This window comes from Chiloscyllium plagiosum, chromosome 16 (genome assembly GCF_004010195.1).
Source record: "Chiloscyllium plagiosum isolate BGI_BamShark_2017 chromosome 16, ASM401019v2, whole genome shotgun sequence".
Classification (NCBI taxonomy): domain Eukaryota; kingdom Metazoa; phylum Chordata; class Chondrichthyes; order Orectolobiformes; family Hemiscylliidae; genus Chiloscyllium; species Chiloscyllium plagiosum.
In genome coordinates, this window is record NC_057725.1 from 61,871,680 (window position 1) to 61,886,636 (window position 14,957).

Genomic DNA, 14,957 nt, shown 5'->3' on the forward strand with positions numbered 1-14,957 from the left:
ATGACAAAGAAAAAATCCAAGTGAAGGAATCACTGTTCACACTTAAGTAGAAAGTAAAAATATTAAAATAGGCATATAATGCAAAGATGGTTGGCAGGTTAGCGGATCGGACAGAATGTTGAACAAAACACTGAATGGCTAAAGGAGTATGAGAGAAAACTAGCTAAAATATAAAAATAGTACGATGAAGGCAAGCGTATCAAATGCCTTCTTCACTATCCTGTACACCTGTGACGCCACTTTCAAGGAATTATGTACCTGCACCCCTTGGTCTCTTTCCAATCGACAACACTCCCCAGAGCCCCACCATTAACTGTGTAATTGCTGTCCTGGTTTGTTTTACCAAAATGCAAATACTATTTTTATATTTTAGCTAGTTTTCTCTCAAACTCCTTTAACCATTCAGTTTTTTGTTCAACATTCTGTCCGATCCGCTAACCTGCCAACCATCTTTGCATTATATGCCTATCTTTGATATTTTTACTTTCTAGTTAAGTGTGAACAATGATTCCTTCACTTGGATTTTTTCTTTGTCATCTGAATTCTATAGGTTCTGAGATATATCCCCTGAATACGTCCACCACTGCATCTCTATTGACCTATTCGTTGAAGCTAACTTCCCAGTTCACTTTAGCCAGCTCAGCTTTCATGTCATTATAATTTCTCTTATTTAAGTTTAAAAATAATCTTGGGCTCCCACTCTTTCTCAAAATGAATTTGTATTCAGATACACCTCCAAATTTAAAGACATTACCAGATGTGAATTTATTTCGGAGCGAATGTGAAATCAGGTGAAAGTCCTATCTTCAATGATAGGAATGATATGAATTTCCCACATCCAAATTAACAACCACTGACTTCATCACGCACAATATTCAATGCGCAAGCGCAGGTGGCGATGTGCCGCGCTGCCTTCTGGGAATTGTAGTTTCGCTTCCGTGCCCTAACGTATCCGCGGAATGTAACATCCCGCTGGGGAGGACTACAATCCTCAAAATGCTCCGCGGGGAAGCTTCCGTGACGGGAGGCCTTTGGAGCCGAAGTGTGGGAGAGGTGAGCTTGTTCTTCGGAGATGTTTTAATGTAAATGTTGAATATTGATTTGTATCAAGCCTGGAGAAGAAGATTATTTTATCTCTTTAGAAGGCATCCTTGAAATAATGTTTAAGTAAATAATAATAGATGATTCCCGGCAGTGAATCTGACACTATCAATGCAGCTGTGCATTGTTTTGGTGTGAAGCCAGTTGGCTGAATGTGTTATCGAGGGATGCACAGAATGGACGCAGTACAATGCACATGATTACCAAACACTCGTGCTTATAAATTCAAATACATTCTGAGGGTGGAAACAAATATTTTACTGTAATATATCCTTCACATTCTGTCGTTCAGGGTTTGTATAAATGCCTGACAAATCTGTTGGAGAAGGTAACGAGCAAGCTAGACAGAGGAGAGCCAGTAGATGTGACCAGTTTGGATTTCCACAATAAGTTGAGCCCATGGTGCTAAGGGCAAGGCATTGGCATGGATAGAGGATTCGGCTGACTGGCAGAATGCAGAGAGTGGCGAAAAAGTTTTTTTTCAAAAAGGTAGCCGGTGACTGGTGTTATTCTGCAGGGAGGAGAAAGTGAGGTCTGCAGATGCTGGAGATCAGAGCTGAAAATGTGTTGCTGGAGAAGCGCAGCAGGTCAGGCAGCATGCAGGGAACAGGAGAATCGACGTTTCGGGCATAAGCCCTTGCTTATTCTGCAGGGGCCAGTGTTGTGACCACAATTATTTGCATTATACATGAATGATTTGGATGAAGGCACTAGGGACACTGTTGCTAAGTTTGCACAGGACACAAAGATAGGTGGAAGCTCAAGTAGTGTTGAGGAAGCAGGGAGGCTGCAGAAGGGCTGGGACAGGCTAGGAGAGTCAGCAAAGAAGTGGCATTTGAAATGCAGTGTGGGAAAGTGTAAGTTTATGCACTTTGGTCAGAAGAATAGACATGTAGACCATTTTCTAAATAGGGAAAGGCTTTGGACATCTGAGGCGCAAAAGGACTTGGGACCCCTAGTTCAGGATTCCCTTAAGGTTAACATGTAGATTCAATGGCAGTTAGGAAGGCAAATGCAATGTCAGCATTCATTTCAAGAAGTCTAGAATACAGGAGCAGGGATGTACTGCTGAGACAATGTAAGGCTCTGATCAGACGACATTTGGAATATTGAGAGCAGTGTTGGGCTAGTATCTAAAAAAGGATGAGCTGGCCTTGGAGGAGGTCCAGAGGAGGTTTACGAGAATGATCCTGAGAATGAAGGTCTTGTCTTTTGAGGAAGGGTCTGTACTTGATTGAGTTTAGAAAAATTGGGGGGCGGGGGGAGTCTGATTTGAAACTTACAGAATGCTGAGAGGCCTGGATAGCGTGGATCTGGAGAAGATGTTTCCACTCGTAGGAAAGACTAGGACCCAAGGGCACTGCCTCAGAGTGACTGAGATGAGGAGGAATTTCTTCAGCTAGAAGATGAAGAATCTGTGGAGACAAACATAGATTGGAGCTTGATTAGTAAGGGGATCAATGGTTATGGGAAGAAGGCATGAGAATAGGGTTGAGAAACATTACCGCCATGATCGAGCGTACTTGATAGTCCAGATGGCCTGATTCTGCTTTTATATCTTATGATGTTGCGGTATTTGCTGGTGGTTGTTTCACTATTCCCAGCTTGTGTTCTGTTGCCACTGCTTCCTTTTGAGATGTATTTGTTTATTTTAGTTTTTTTCAGGTTTTAATATCCTCGCTCCTGTCGCACTGCTAAAGTATGCGCTAAGTAGAACTTGCTCGGCAGGGCAGTAAGATTGAAATAGATAAATGGAAGGATTAGCAGAGATAAAGGAGCGGTAATTGACTCCAATGTGGATTTTTTAAAAAAACCTTGCAGTATCTATGAGGATGGAAGGACAGTGAGAGGTCCACAATTTTGAGCTGGAGTTGGAAGTATTCTGTAGAGTCATTAAGAATGTAAGCAGGAGGAAGAGAACTGATGGCAATCAGACACTTAGGAAGAAAAATAATAAAAGTCAGAGGGCTGTTGTTCCTTTTAAATTCACAGTCCACTGCAGCTTTTCTCTGTGACAAGCGCATAGGCTCACAAAGTGATCGGGTACAATTTCATTGATATTTAATTAATTGAAGACATTTTTATGGTACAGAATGTTGGAACACTTATTTAAATGAATCTTGTTATTCTACATTTTAAGCTGGCTTATTGGTTTTAACAGTTGTCCTAGTGTAATCTTCCTTGTCTTTAGTCACTGGAATACCTCTGCAATACACTATGACTTGGCCTCTTAACTGCCAAACATGCAAAACAATAAATAATAATAAATCATAAATAGCAATGATGCCACGTTTAGTTATCAAGTTTAACTTATGAGTAAGAAGTGAATAATAAATAGCTGTAATAAATTAGAAAAACTGGAAATACTGAACAGTTCAGGCAGCATCTATGGTCTGATGAAGGATCATCAACTTGAAATATTAGAGATGCAGCCTTCCTTGCTGAATACTTCCAGTATTTTATTTTTTTATTTCAAATTTTCTCATTGTTTTACTACTTTTTTAATGAAAAGCTGTGGCTGCGACACTAAACTATACCAATCTTTTTTATGTGATGTTTGCATCCTTTCCTTGTATCCATGTCTGGTTTGACCGTGTCTAGCAGGAGTCATCATACAAATTCTCCACTTTGAATCAGTTAAGCTGAGAAATACTTTCCAGAAACTGATTCTGCGAATCAAGTGCATATTGAAACAAACTGCATTTGAACTGGTTTGATTGGTTTGATCCCTCTCTCTGTCCTGTGGAAACTTTGCTGAAACAACATTTCAGTGAGTGGCTAATGTAGATTTAGATTTAGGTTTTATTATCACGCATACTCAAGTGCAGAGTACAAGAGTACAGTGAAAACTGTGCAATGCCACCACACATGGCACCATCTTGGGTACAAAGTACCAAGGTATAAAATCTTAGTTACAGAAGTAGAAAAATAAATAAAAAATACGTTTAAACAGTTCAGCACTACAGTCTTTTTTAGTGTAAAAGTGGAAAAAGTGAGAAATAAAGTTAAAAATGGATGAGCCAGACTAAGAGGAGGACACATAGAAATTAGATAAAAAGCTGAAGAGCATTCAGTGAATGACCAGTTATATTGCATAATATGGGAAAAGAGAGGATTGTTGGCTGGGATCTTCGGACCATGGTTTTTTCATCGAGCTGTGTATTTAGGAAAGTAGCTGACTGGGATTCACCTTGTTTGCAAGCTTGGATATAATCCTCTGTAGCAAACGGAAGTCACAGGTCAACATTCAATGGTGGAAAGCAGGTTGGTTGTTTCTCAGTGTTCCTTCAATGCTTTTCTGCGAAATGTTTATGGTTATTAGAAGATTCAAATCTTTTATTTTCTGCAGGTTCTCATGCTCCAGTTTCTAAAAAGATAAGCCTACGTCATGTCAAAGGAAATAGAAGTACATACTGAAACATCAAAGCCAGAGAAGGAACAGCTGTGTATGTATCAATAGTGACTTCTCTTTCAGGATCTGGTGTGCTGAGATCTCAGAATTGTAGACTTTACTCGCATTGCTTTTTAACATCAGTAAACCTGGAGTGAGCTTTGGGCTTAGTGTTAGCATTCCAGCCTGTGAGTTGTGCAGGATAGGGGACTCTGCGACCCCCATCAGGCACTCTGCTTCCCTTCCCAAGAACAAAGACACGGAGGAGTTCGTCCAAAACTATTTATTCAATTCTGCAGAACCGGGTGTTACCTCAATGGCTTCCCACGAGGCACACACACAGATTGTAATCCCCGCACATTATATACATGTAGGAGTGGGCTGGGCCTTCTACTGTCTCAGCCAATCAGTGTTAAAGTTCCCCACTGTCCTCATGATGGATTCGATTATTTGGTTATTCACCCAGCCAATCAGTGTTCGAGTTCCCCGCTTCTCCCTTATATGGATGATGACGTACAGCCGTGGTTGTGGGCGGTCCCTCAGCCACGAGGAAAGCTGTTTCCATTGTTCCATTCATGAAAATCTGGGGGAGTGTCTGCTCGTGCTTACTACAAACTAGAGAAGACTAAAATGGTGGCTTTGTACTTACTATGTGCTGACTACAACAGTTAATGATTTAAAAATTACACCACCCCCTACAGAGTCAAATGCAACGGTTTATCTCTTGCTACAGACAATTCAAGCTAGACCACTGGCTTTAATTCTGGACCAACATCCAGCAGTACCAATATACTACTGATCAACAATAGAATGCAAAATCATTCTTCAGATTTCTTCAGTTCAAATAACCTAACTTTGAGACTCAATGAGGTATTGAACTGCTTGTTGTACGTGGAAAATCCAGGTTTTGTCTATGGTCTTTGCGCTAGATTATATCAACTTTGTTGAATGTAGAAACACCACTGTTAGTGTCAGCAACCTGATATGGAGAAAGGAAAAGGGAATTCTAATTAGGATTACCTCTCCACAACATTAGCTAGTGATTCTCTTTTGAAAAGTGCATCCACTTCATAAGGGCGCATAGTCAGCCAACTACACCTGAATGAGACGTAGACTGAGTGTGGCAGTGAATTTGGTTCATGTGGGAACAGACGGGCATTTCTTTGACTGCAGAGTAGAATCTCATGAGAGTAAAGGGTGAACAGATAGCAGTCATGGTCAACATCTGATAGCAATTCAGATCATCAAGAATCAATGATTTGTGACAGAATTTGTGAATAAATGCAAGTTAATTAAGGAGAACCACCATGGATGTAAACAGAAAGGGTTAATCAGGGCATTGCTGTTGATGATCTTCCAAGTGGCATTTGAAACAGAACTGCGCAAAAGACTGGAGCAAAGTTAGAGCTCATGGAACAAAAGGGGCAATAGTAACATGAACAGGAAGTTGGCTGTGTGATGGGAAAGAGTGTAGCTTGGGGAAGATTTGTAGTGGAGATTCCTAGGGCCAATGTGGACACCCCTGCCTTTTCTGATGATATTAATTATGTAGACCTTGGGCAACAGGGCACAGTTTCAAACTATGTAATATGGAAGCATTGTAAATTGTGATGTGAATGGTATAGAATTTCGAAAGGATTTAGTCAGGTTGGAGGATAGTTGGTAGAAGTAATTCAATGCAGAGAAGTGTGAAGATTTTGGAAAGAACACAGAGAGACCACCTAAGATAAAAGGTACAACTCTAAAAGGTATACAGGAGCAGAGGGACCTGGGTGTAGATGTGCATAAATGTGGCAAGTTAGAGGCAGCAGTTAATAAAGCACACAGCATCCTCAGCTTTAGTAATAGGGCTATAGAGTACAAGAGAAAGGAGGATTAGATGAACTTGGGTAATTAGATTAGATTACTTACAGTGTGGAAACAGGCCCTTCGGCCCAACAAGTCCACACTGACCCTTCGAAGAGCAACCCCGCCCAGACCCATTCCTCAACATCTACCCCCTTCACCTAACACTGCAGGCAATTTAGCATGGCCAATTCACCTAACCTGCACATTTTTGGACTGTGGGAGGAAACCGGAGCACCCGGAGGAAACTCACGCAGACATGGGGAAAATGTGCAAACTCCACACAGACAGTTGCTTGAGGTGGGAATTGAAACCGGGTCTCTGGCGCTGTGAGGCAGCAGTGCTAACCACTGTCCCACCGTGCCGCCCATAATATACTAGTTTGGCTTCAGTTAAAACATTGTATCCACTTCTGGGCGCTGCACTTGAGTAAGGATGTGAAGGTATTGGAGAGAATGTAGAAGATACTTAGAAGAATGGTTTTATGAATAAAGTATTATAAAAATCAATAGAGAAGTTGAGAGTGTCTTTCTTTGACAAAAGAAGGCCAACAGGAAATCTGATTGATGTATTCAAAATCAAGAGAGATCTGGACAACATAAACAGAGAGAAAAGGTTTGCATTTAACTAAGATGGCATAGATTTAAGCTGTTTAGTAAAAGAAGCAAAAGTAATTGGAAGAGAAACCTTTTCACACCCTGATTGGTTAGGGTCTGGAATTCACTGCCAGGCAGGTTCAATTGAGACATTTGAAAGGGAATAGATGGTTTGAAATTAAAGGATGTGCAAGGTTATGGAGAAAATCAGAGGAATGGTGTGAGGTGCGAAACTCTTACTCTGAGAGAGCCACAGTGCATTCAGTGGCTGCCTTTATGTGGTACCAATTCTATGATTTAGTGTATGGTTTGTGTAAGGGCAGAATCATACTCTCTACTTTATTGATATCTGTGCTGGAGGCTCATGCCTTCATGTTGTTTTATCCATTTGTGAGATGTGGCCATTGCTGACTGGGCCAGCATTTATTGCCTGTCCCTAGTTTCCTTTGAGAAGGTGGTAGTGAGCCGCTGCCTTGAACTGCTGCAGTCCACCTGCTGCTGTGGGTTGACCCACAATGCCATTAGGGAATTCCAGGAATTTGACCCAGCGACAGTGAAAGAATGGTGATATACAGGTATTTACAAGTTAAGATGGTGAATGGCTTGGAAGGAACTTGCAGGTGGTGGTGTTCCTATTTATCTGCTGCCCTTGTCCATCTAGATGGAAGTGGCCGTGGGTTTGGAAGGTGCTGTCTAAAGGTCTTGTGTGAATTTCTGCAGTGCATCCTGTAGATAGTACACAATGTTGCTACTGAGCGTCAGTGAAGGAGGGAGTGGATGCCTGTAGAAGTAGTGCCAATCAATGGTCTGCTTTGTCCTTGATGCTGCTAAGCTTCTTGAGTGTTGTTGGAATTGCATTCATTCAGGCAAGTGGGGATTATTCATCACACTCCTGACTTATGCTTTGTACATGGTGTACAGGCTTTGGGGAGTCAGGATGAGTTACTTGCCACAATATTTCTAGCTTCTGACCTCCTCCTGTTGCCACTTTGTTTATGTGGTGAGTCCAGTTCAGTTTCTGGTCAATGATAACTCCCAGGATCTTGATTGTGGGGAATTCAGTGATGGTAACATCATTTGAATGTCAAGGGGCAGTGGTTAGATTATCTCTTTATTAATGATGTTCGTAGACTGGCATTTGTGTGATGCAAATGTTACTTGCTACTTGTTAGCCCAAGCCTGGATATTGGCCAGATCCTGCTGGATTTGAGCATGGACTGCTTCAGTATCTGAGAAGTCGCAAACGGTGCTGAACATTGTGCAATCATTGGCGAATACCCCCACTTCTGACTTTAGATTCTAATTTTGATAGGGCTCCTTGATGTCACACTTAGTCAAATGCAGCCTTGATGTCAAGGCTGTCACTCTCACCTCACCTCTGGAATTCAGCTCTTTTGTCCATATTTGAACCAAGGCTGTATAAGGATATAAACGGTGACTCATTGGTAATATAATGGAAGGTCTATTGTCATTGGGTGAAATGGTATTCTAGGTAGGTTGGTTGCTGTTGTCCGTTAGGGAGATGGTTGGCGGATTCACATGAATGAAATGATTCACAGTCATTGCTCCAATTATATAGTCATTGGATAAACTGAAAGAATAGTTTTTATTTCAAAAGACTGAATATATGAGCGCTATTTCTTTATTAGAAGTTCATTTATGAAAATTCTACACTTTACTGTGAAGGTTGTTTGCTTGTAAAAATGCATTTTATTTTTTCTGTCTTCTAGTTTGTGAAGACTGTCAGGAGTACTTTGTCAGTACATGTCCTGTACATGCATCTCCATTGTTTATCAAAGATTGCCCCATGGCCCATGGAATACCTTATCAGACACTGAATTCACTTCCATATGGATTGGCATTGGGCCCTTCTGAGGATCCCAACCAAGGACTAGGAGTTTGGTGCACCATAAAGACAATACCTAAAGGAGCTATCTTTGGTCCTATGCGAGGAGGTGGTTTTGATAATGAATCTAAAGGATCTGCTCTGCATTCTTGGCTAGTAAGTTTTTTGATGATGTAGAAACATGAATTTTTTCTTACCTAGCAAACAAATGTGTTCACATTTCATCTGGGCATCACTGATCCATTCACCTCTTTTTGACTCGAGTACAGGTGTACTGCTGTTGTGCCTGTGCCAATGATGGGCTCTTGGAGTTGTGTCTGATGAAGGGCTTTTGCCTGAAACGTCGATTTTACTGTTCCTAGGATGCTGCCTGAACTGCTGTGCTTTTCCAGCACCACTCTAATCTAGACTCTGGTTTCCAGCATCTGCAGTCATTGTTTTTACCACTTGGAGTTGTGTAAGAGTTGCCCAGAGACTAGTCATCTTATGATTTTCCTTCTTCCTTTGGGTGAACAATGGGCAAGTGTCTCTCACATTATTTGCTTTGATGCGTGTGGGATTTAAAAATCCCTTAGTGGGGAAAATGGTGTATCCTACTCAATTTAAGAATGTCTGTCTTTCTTCTGTATGTAAGGAGACAGCACTTTCAGTGTTACTGTTGAATAGGCCCCCAAGAAGAGCAAAATAAGTGATTGTCCTAGAAATATTCCATGCTGTTATAGCAGCATGCACTGATGATCAAGTCCTACTACTTATATCAGTAGTCGCACTGTTGATATAATTTTGCTGATCTGTTTAGCAAAATGGCCAATTGCTTCTCCTTAGTAAAACTACCAACATTTTTTTTAAAAATGTCCACCAGGCTTCTTTCATGAACTGAAAGTAATCAATTTTTTTATGAAAAACAATTTCTTCTTCAAGCAAGTGATAAACTCTGGTTCACACCTAAGCTATGATTCAGAATTAAAACCATGTCCACTTAGTCTCATGCACGTGCAACCAAATCAGACAAGTCTGTAGAAATTATCGGAAAAGACAAAAAGGGAACTCCTGTGAGCCAAAGGTCTGGAAATAAAAGATAAAATGCTTTGATCTCTCACCTTTGCTCATCAAAACTGACTGCAGGTAGCTGTGGATTAATGACAATTGGCCAGTTTTGATCTAATTGACTATGATTTGAATTGTTTAGAATTGATCATAGTCTGCTCCTTCAACTTTTACCTGGGCAGCAGAAACATTAGTATTTGGAAACTCTGGGCAAATTCCCAAGAAATTCTAGGAAACAGGATTTTAGGACAGAGACTACAGCTTCTGGGGTGTCTCTTCATTGACTGCTGGGCCTGAAAAACAGAATTCTGAACCACAGAGAGCTGCTTGACAACCAACTGCCTAGTTCTCCAAAAGTTATATTTCTTTTAACAATACTTATGAAAGTAAATTGCATTTCTTATCTCGGTGAACTTTGCTTAGCAGGTTCTCTAAAATCAAATGACTTTTTTTTAAAAAAAACAGCAAGTACAACTATCCAAATACAACGGTCCACTGTTTCCCAAATGCATATTTGTTTTAGAGTATTCCCAATAATCCTTCAGTGTGGAAATTGCGTGGCTTCAGCCCTATCATGGCATTGTTGAGAACAGGACCTCACTATCCAGAGAAGCATGTTCTATGTTATGCTCCAACTAAAGCACATTCAGAGTTCCATTATGTTGGAATATTGCATCTTGATTAGAGTGATGCTGGAAAAGCACAGCAGTTCAGGTAGCATCCGAGGAGCAGGAAAATTGACATTTCGGGCAAAAGCCCTTCATCAGCCCTATTCCTGATGAAGGGCTTTTGCCCAAAACGTCAATTTGCCTGCTCCTCAGATGCTGCCTGACCTGCTGTGCTTTTCCAGCACCACACTAATCTAGACTCTGGTTTCCAGCATCTGTAGTCCTTGTTTTTACCATATTGCATCATGATGCTACTCCAGGTATTTTTACTTTTCTATATTATTTATCTATATTATCTAACTTATCTATATTATTTTCTTTAATGTAGAAGCACCACCTTGTGTCAAAATGTAAGATTAAGGAGTCTGAATCAAACTGGATGAGGTATGATGTGGAGAACATTTTATGATATTTTGTGCATTGCATGTATTCAGCTTTGTCAGACTGCAGTCTCTTGGTGTTAGTTTCCTCCTCTCTTTGACATATTTGTACTGAAACCTTTTCTGCATTTTCAGTGATTGTAATCTTTGACTTTTCAGATATACCAACTCTGCAAGGAATAGTACTGAGCAAAATGCAGTTCCCTTCTTGTACAAGGATCTGGTGTACCTCCGTGTATGCAAGTCTATAGAGCCGGGATCGGCATTGCTGGTGTGGTTTGATGATGTTGGTAAAAATGAGGCCTTGGAGAGTGTATCAAAGACCAGGGATTCCAAAGTGGAGGGCAGTAAGTAAATGGTTTTAATGGAATTTTGAGCAATACGGTGGCTCAGTGGTTAGCACTGCTGCCTCTCAGTGGTTCGATTCCAGCCTTGGGTGACTTGTCTGTGTGGAGTTTGCACATTCTCCCCATGTCTGCATGGGTTTCCTCCAGTTTCTTCCCACACTCCAAAGATGCCTAGGGTTAGGTGGATTAGCCATGGGAAATACAGGGTTACAGGGACAGGATTAGTAGGTGGGATGCTGTTTGGAGGGTGGGTGTTTACTCGATGGGCCAAATGATCACATTGTGGGGATTCTATGATTCTATTCCATGAATAGATGTGGAGGGGAAAGTCTTGGTGAAAGTGTTTTCTGCGATCAAAATTGTTTGGGAGATTCATTTCTTTTGTCTACATATTAACAAAGACAGTTAGGCCAAGGTAGCTAACACAAAATGTTGATGACTTAAACTTCTTCCATGCTGTAATTTAAATTTGGTGGCTTCTGTATGTCAAATTTGCAATGTTATCTGACATCTGGCATTTACTGCCTTCTGATATTGCATTTGGAATGAGGCAAAGTGTCAGCCTTGTCTCAATGGCAGTGTTTTGTGGATGAAAGTCCCACTGCAGAAATTTAAACACTCTTCACTGCAGTACCAAGGGAGTGGGGCAGTGTTGGTTTTCCTGTCTGCTCTCTCAAAAGTATATAGAACATTCCACAATACTATAACAAAGAAGATCAGAAAGGTGTTGGCCATTGTCTTGGCCAGAATCCATTCCTCAGCCAACATCACTGAAATTCATTATCAGGTCAATGTTCCTTTTTGTGGGACCTTATATGCAAATTGGCTGCTGGATTTCTCCACATTACATCACTGACTATATTTAAATTATTTCATTGGTTTTGAAGTGTTTTGTGATGTGCTGAAGTACTGTATAAATGTAAACCCTTTGGTTTTCGCTGAAGTGGTGAATATGTTAACTTTTTCAACCAGGCTATAATGGCTTTTCTGTTTGACCTCTCATGGGATGTGGGCTTCACTGGCTGGACCAGCATTTATTACCTGTCCCTAGTTGCCTCTTGAAAAGACAGTGATAAATTGCCTTCTTGATCATTTGTAGTCCCTGTGCTGTAGGTTGACCCGCACTGCTCTTAGGGAGGGAAGTCAAGGACTTTGACCCAGTGACAGTAAAGGAATGACAATCTATTTCCAAGTCAGGACATTGAGTGACTTAGAGGGAAACTGGCAGGTGGTTGGGCCTGATTTTAATGCTTTGTGGAATCAATCTGTTGTGTGTGCATTATTCTGTGCAGTTTTTGTCTACACCCCATGATGTAGTGACTCAGTAATCTGGTCTTCATGCCTGTGCAAGATTTTTCACTACGTATCTGGATTATTCCACTCACCAGCTCTTTCCCTTGGCCCTGTTCATTATTCCCCTTCAATTAATAATATAGTTCACTTTTAAAACATACTATTGAATCTTCTCTTTATACTATTTTGGGAAGTGCATTCCAGATCAACATAACACAGTAAAAAAGACACTGATTAAAAAGATGTTTCCTCCAGATACTTCTGGGTCTTTTGCCAATCTGTGTTTTCTGAATATCAACCCTCTGCTACTAGAACAGATTTTTCCTATTTAATCCATTAAAACCCTGAATGATTCTCATAACTTTGACAAATCTCCTCCAAAGGTTCTCTGCTGTAAAGACAGCAAACTAGTCTATTTGTCATGCTATATGCATTTGTGTAAGTGTAGTACGAACCTTAGACTATCTTGAATTTACCCTATGTCTGATCCCTTCCACTTTTGAATGTGTTTATTTCTGTTGTGCTATTTGTCTCTTCCAGTTATCTGTATATTCCTTGTTTCTCCTCTGTATTGTAGCTTTCTGGTCCCAAACAGTGCAAATTCAATTTACAATAATTCCTCCACAGCATTCCCAAACAAGTGAGTACCAGCAGATATCCATTTAAAGAGAGAAAATCTGCAGAAACATTTCCTGATGTGTTTCTGAAACTGAATAAAGGAACAGATAATTGAGAAGTAACCTAATCCAGTTATTAAAAATAATAGAATGATTTGATAGGGCAGGTTTAGATATTCTTGATTCCCCAGACATGAAAGTAGTTTAAATGATAGAGTCAGGAGGGAAACCTGAAAGTAATTTTTCACCGAGGGTAATGGAAATCTTGGATTCTTTCTCTAAAAAAGGTGGATTGCTGAGATAGTTGAAATTTGCAAGGCTGAGACTGAGAGCAAAGGTATCAAGGCACGTGGAACAAAGGCAGTGAGTGAGGAAGAACTATTGATCAGATATGATTTCTGGAAAAAAATGGGGTGAAGGGGATGAGAGGTTGACATCTGCTCCTATGTTCCTATGAAAATTATACTTTAAAACAACTTTTTTTTTGTTTGCTGTGTGTCCAGATCTGAATGTTTTGGTGTTGGATGTCGGTGAAGAAGTTCAAGAGGAGGAGACAGCGATTGCCCTTGCACATGAACCTGGGAGTGTGATGAGCCGAGGAGAAGATTCACAGCCACAGGGTGGTAAGATGGCGTACAAATGCGGACAGTGCCCTTACAGTACGAACCGCCGGGGCCATTTCTTTGACCATTGCCGGACCCACACCTCAATGCGACCCTTCACATGCGAGCTTTGTGGTAAGTCCTTCAAGCGGCTCCAACACCTCAAGCTGCACATGGACTACCACCGAAATGAGCGGCCCCACAAGTGTGCAGAGTGTGAGAAGGCCTTTGTGCAACCAGGGGATCTCCGCACCCACGTACGCATCCACAGCGGGGAGAAACCCCATGTGTGCCTGGTCTGTGCGAAGCGTTTTGCTCAGATTGCCAACCTTCGGGCACACCAGAAGATCCACCTGAAAGGAAGAACTCATGTTTGCGTGATGTGCAACAAGTCGTACAAACAGCCCTCTGGCCTCCAGCTCCATCTCCAGACACACCAGGGCCTTGGGGGTTTGGAGTGCCCTGAATGTGGCAAGCAGTTCAAAGGTAGTGGTGAGCTGCACCGACACTTGCGAGTTCACACGGGTGAAAGGCCCTATAAGTGCCCAGACTGCAGTAAATCATTCACTCGGGCAGCTTACCTGGATACCCACCGCTATACCCACACAGGGGTCAAGCAGTACTTGTGCAGTGAGTGCGGAAAGGGCTTCAATGACTTTGCCTGCTTCCAGGCACACCTGAGGGCTCACAGAGGTGAGAAACCATATGCCTGCAGTTACTGCAATAAGGGCTACACCCTGCTGAAGGAGATGAAAAAACATCAACGAATTCACACTGGAGAGCGGCCCTTTGCTTGCAGCAAATGTGGAAAGACCTTCAGGGTCTCTCAGCACCTAAGGAAGCATCTCAATGTCCACAGGAAGAGAGATGCCAAAGTACAGCTATGCTCAGAAATAGAGGTCAATGTACAAGAAACCTAGTATAACTTCAGAGGCATTTTAACCATACCCCTTCTCTTTCAACTACCCAGAATCTTGTGCCCTTAAAGCAGCTGAGGAAAAAAAATGTAGCTGCAAGTTGTTCCCTGAAGTTTTCTACCTGTAAATTATTGTGACTGGGGATCTTTCATGTTTCACTTCAGGGCCAGTGTCTGGGAGACATGGTGTCACAGATATCCATCTACAATCCCACACAGTCCACTGTCAACCCAGAGGAAAAGGCAGCAATAATTGATATTTGTGCACTTGGCAACCGACTTAGTATTATTAAATTGTGATGCATGAA

The 14,957-nt window shown here is 41.4% G+C and overlaps 1 protein-coding gene across 3 annotated transcripts; it reads left to right on the forward strand.

Moving 5' to 3' along the window:
* Positions 1–936: 936 nt before the first annotated feature.
* LOC122557960 (zinc finger protein 664-like) lies at positions 937–14,957 on the forward strand. 3 transcript variants are annotated; one of them, XM_043706239.1, is made up of 6 exons: positions 937–1,053; positions 4,451–4,547; positions 8,664–8,935; positions 10,823–10,878; positions 11,034–11,221; positions 13,635–14,957. In XM_043706239.1, exons 2-6 carry the CDS (start codon positions 4,490–4,492, stop codon positions 14,651–14,653), a joined length of 1,593 nt encoding a protein of 530 aa, XP_043562174.1. In that variant the 5' UTR covers positions 937–1,053; positions 4,451–4,489; the 3' UTR covers positions 14,654–14,957. The 3 variants fall into 3 exon arrangements, with proteins under 3 accessions (XP_043562174.1, XP_043562175.1, XP_043562176.1); XM_043706240.1 differs by lacking the exon at positions 937–1,053 and adding an exon at positions 4,265–4,365; XM_043706241.1 differs by lacking the exons at positions 937–1,053; positions 4,451–4,547 and adding an exon at positions 5,227–5,362.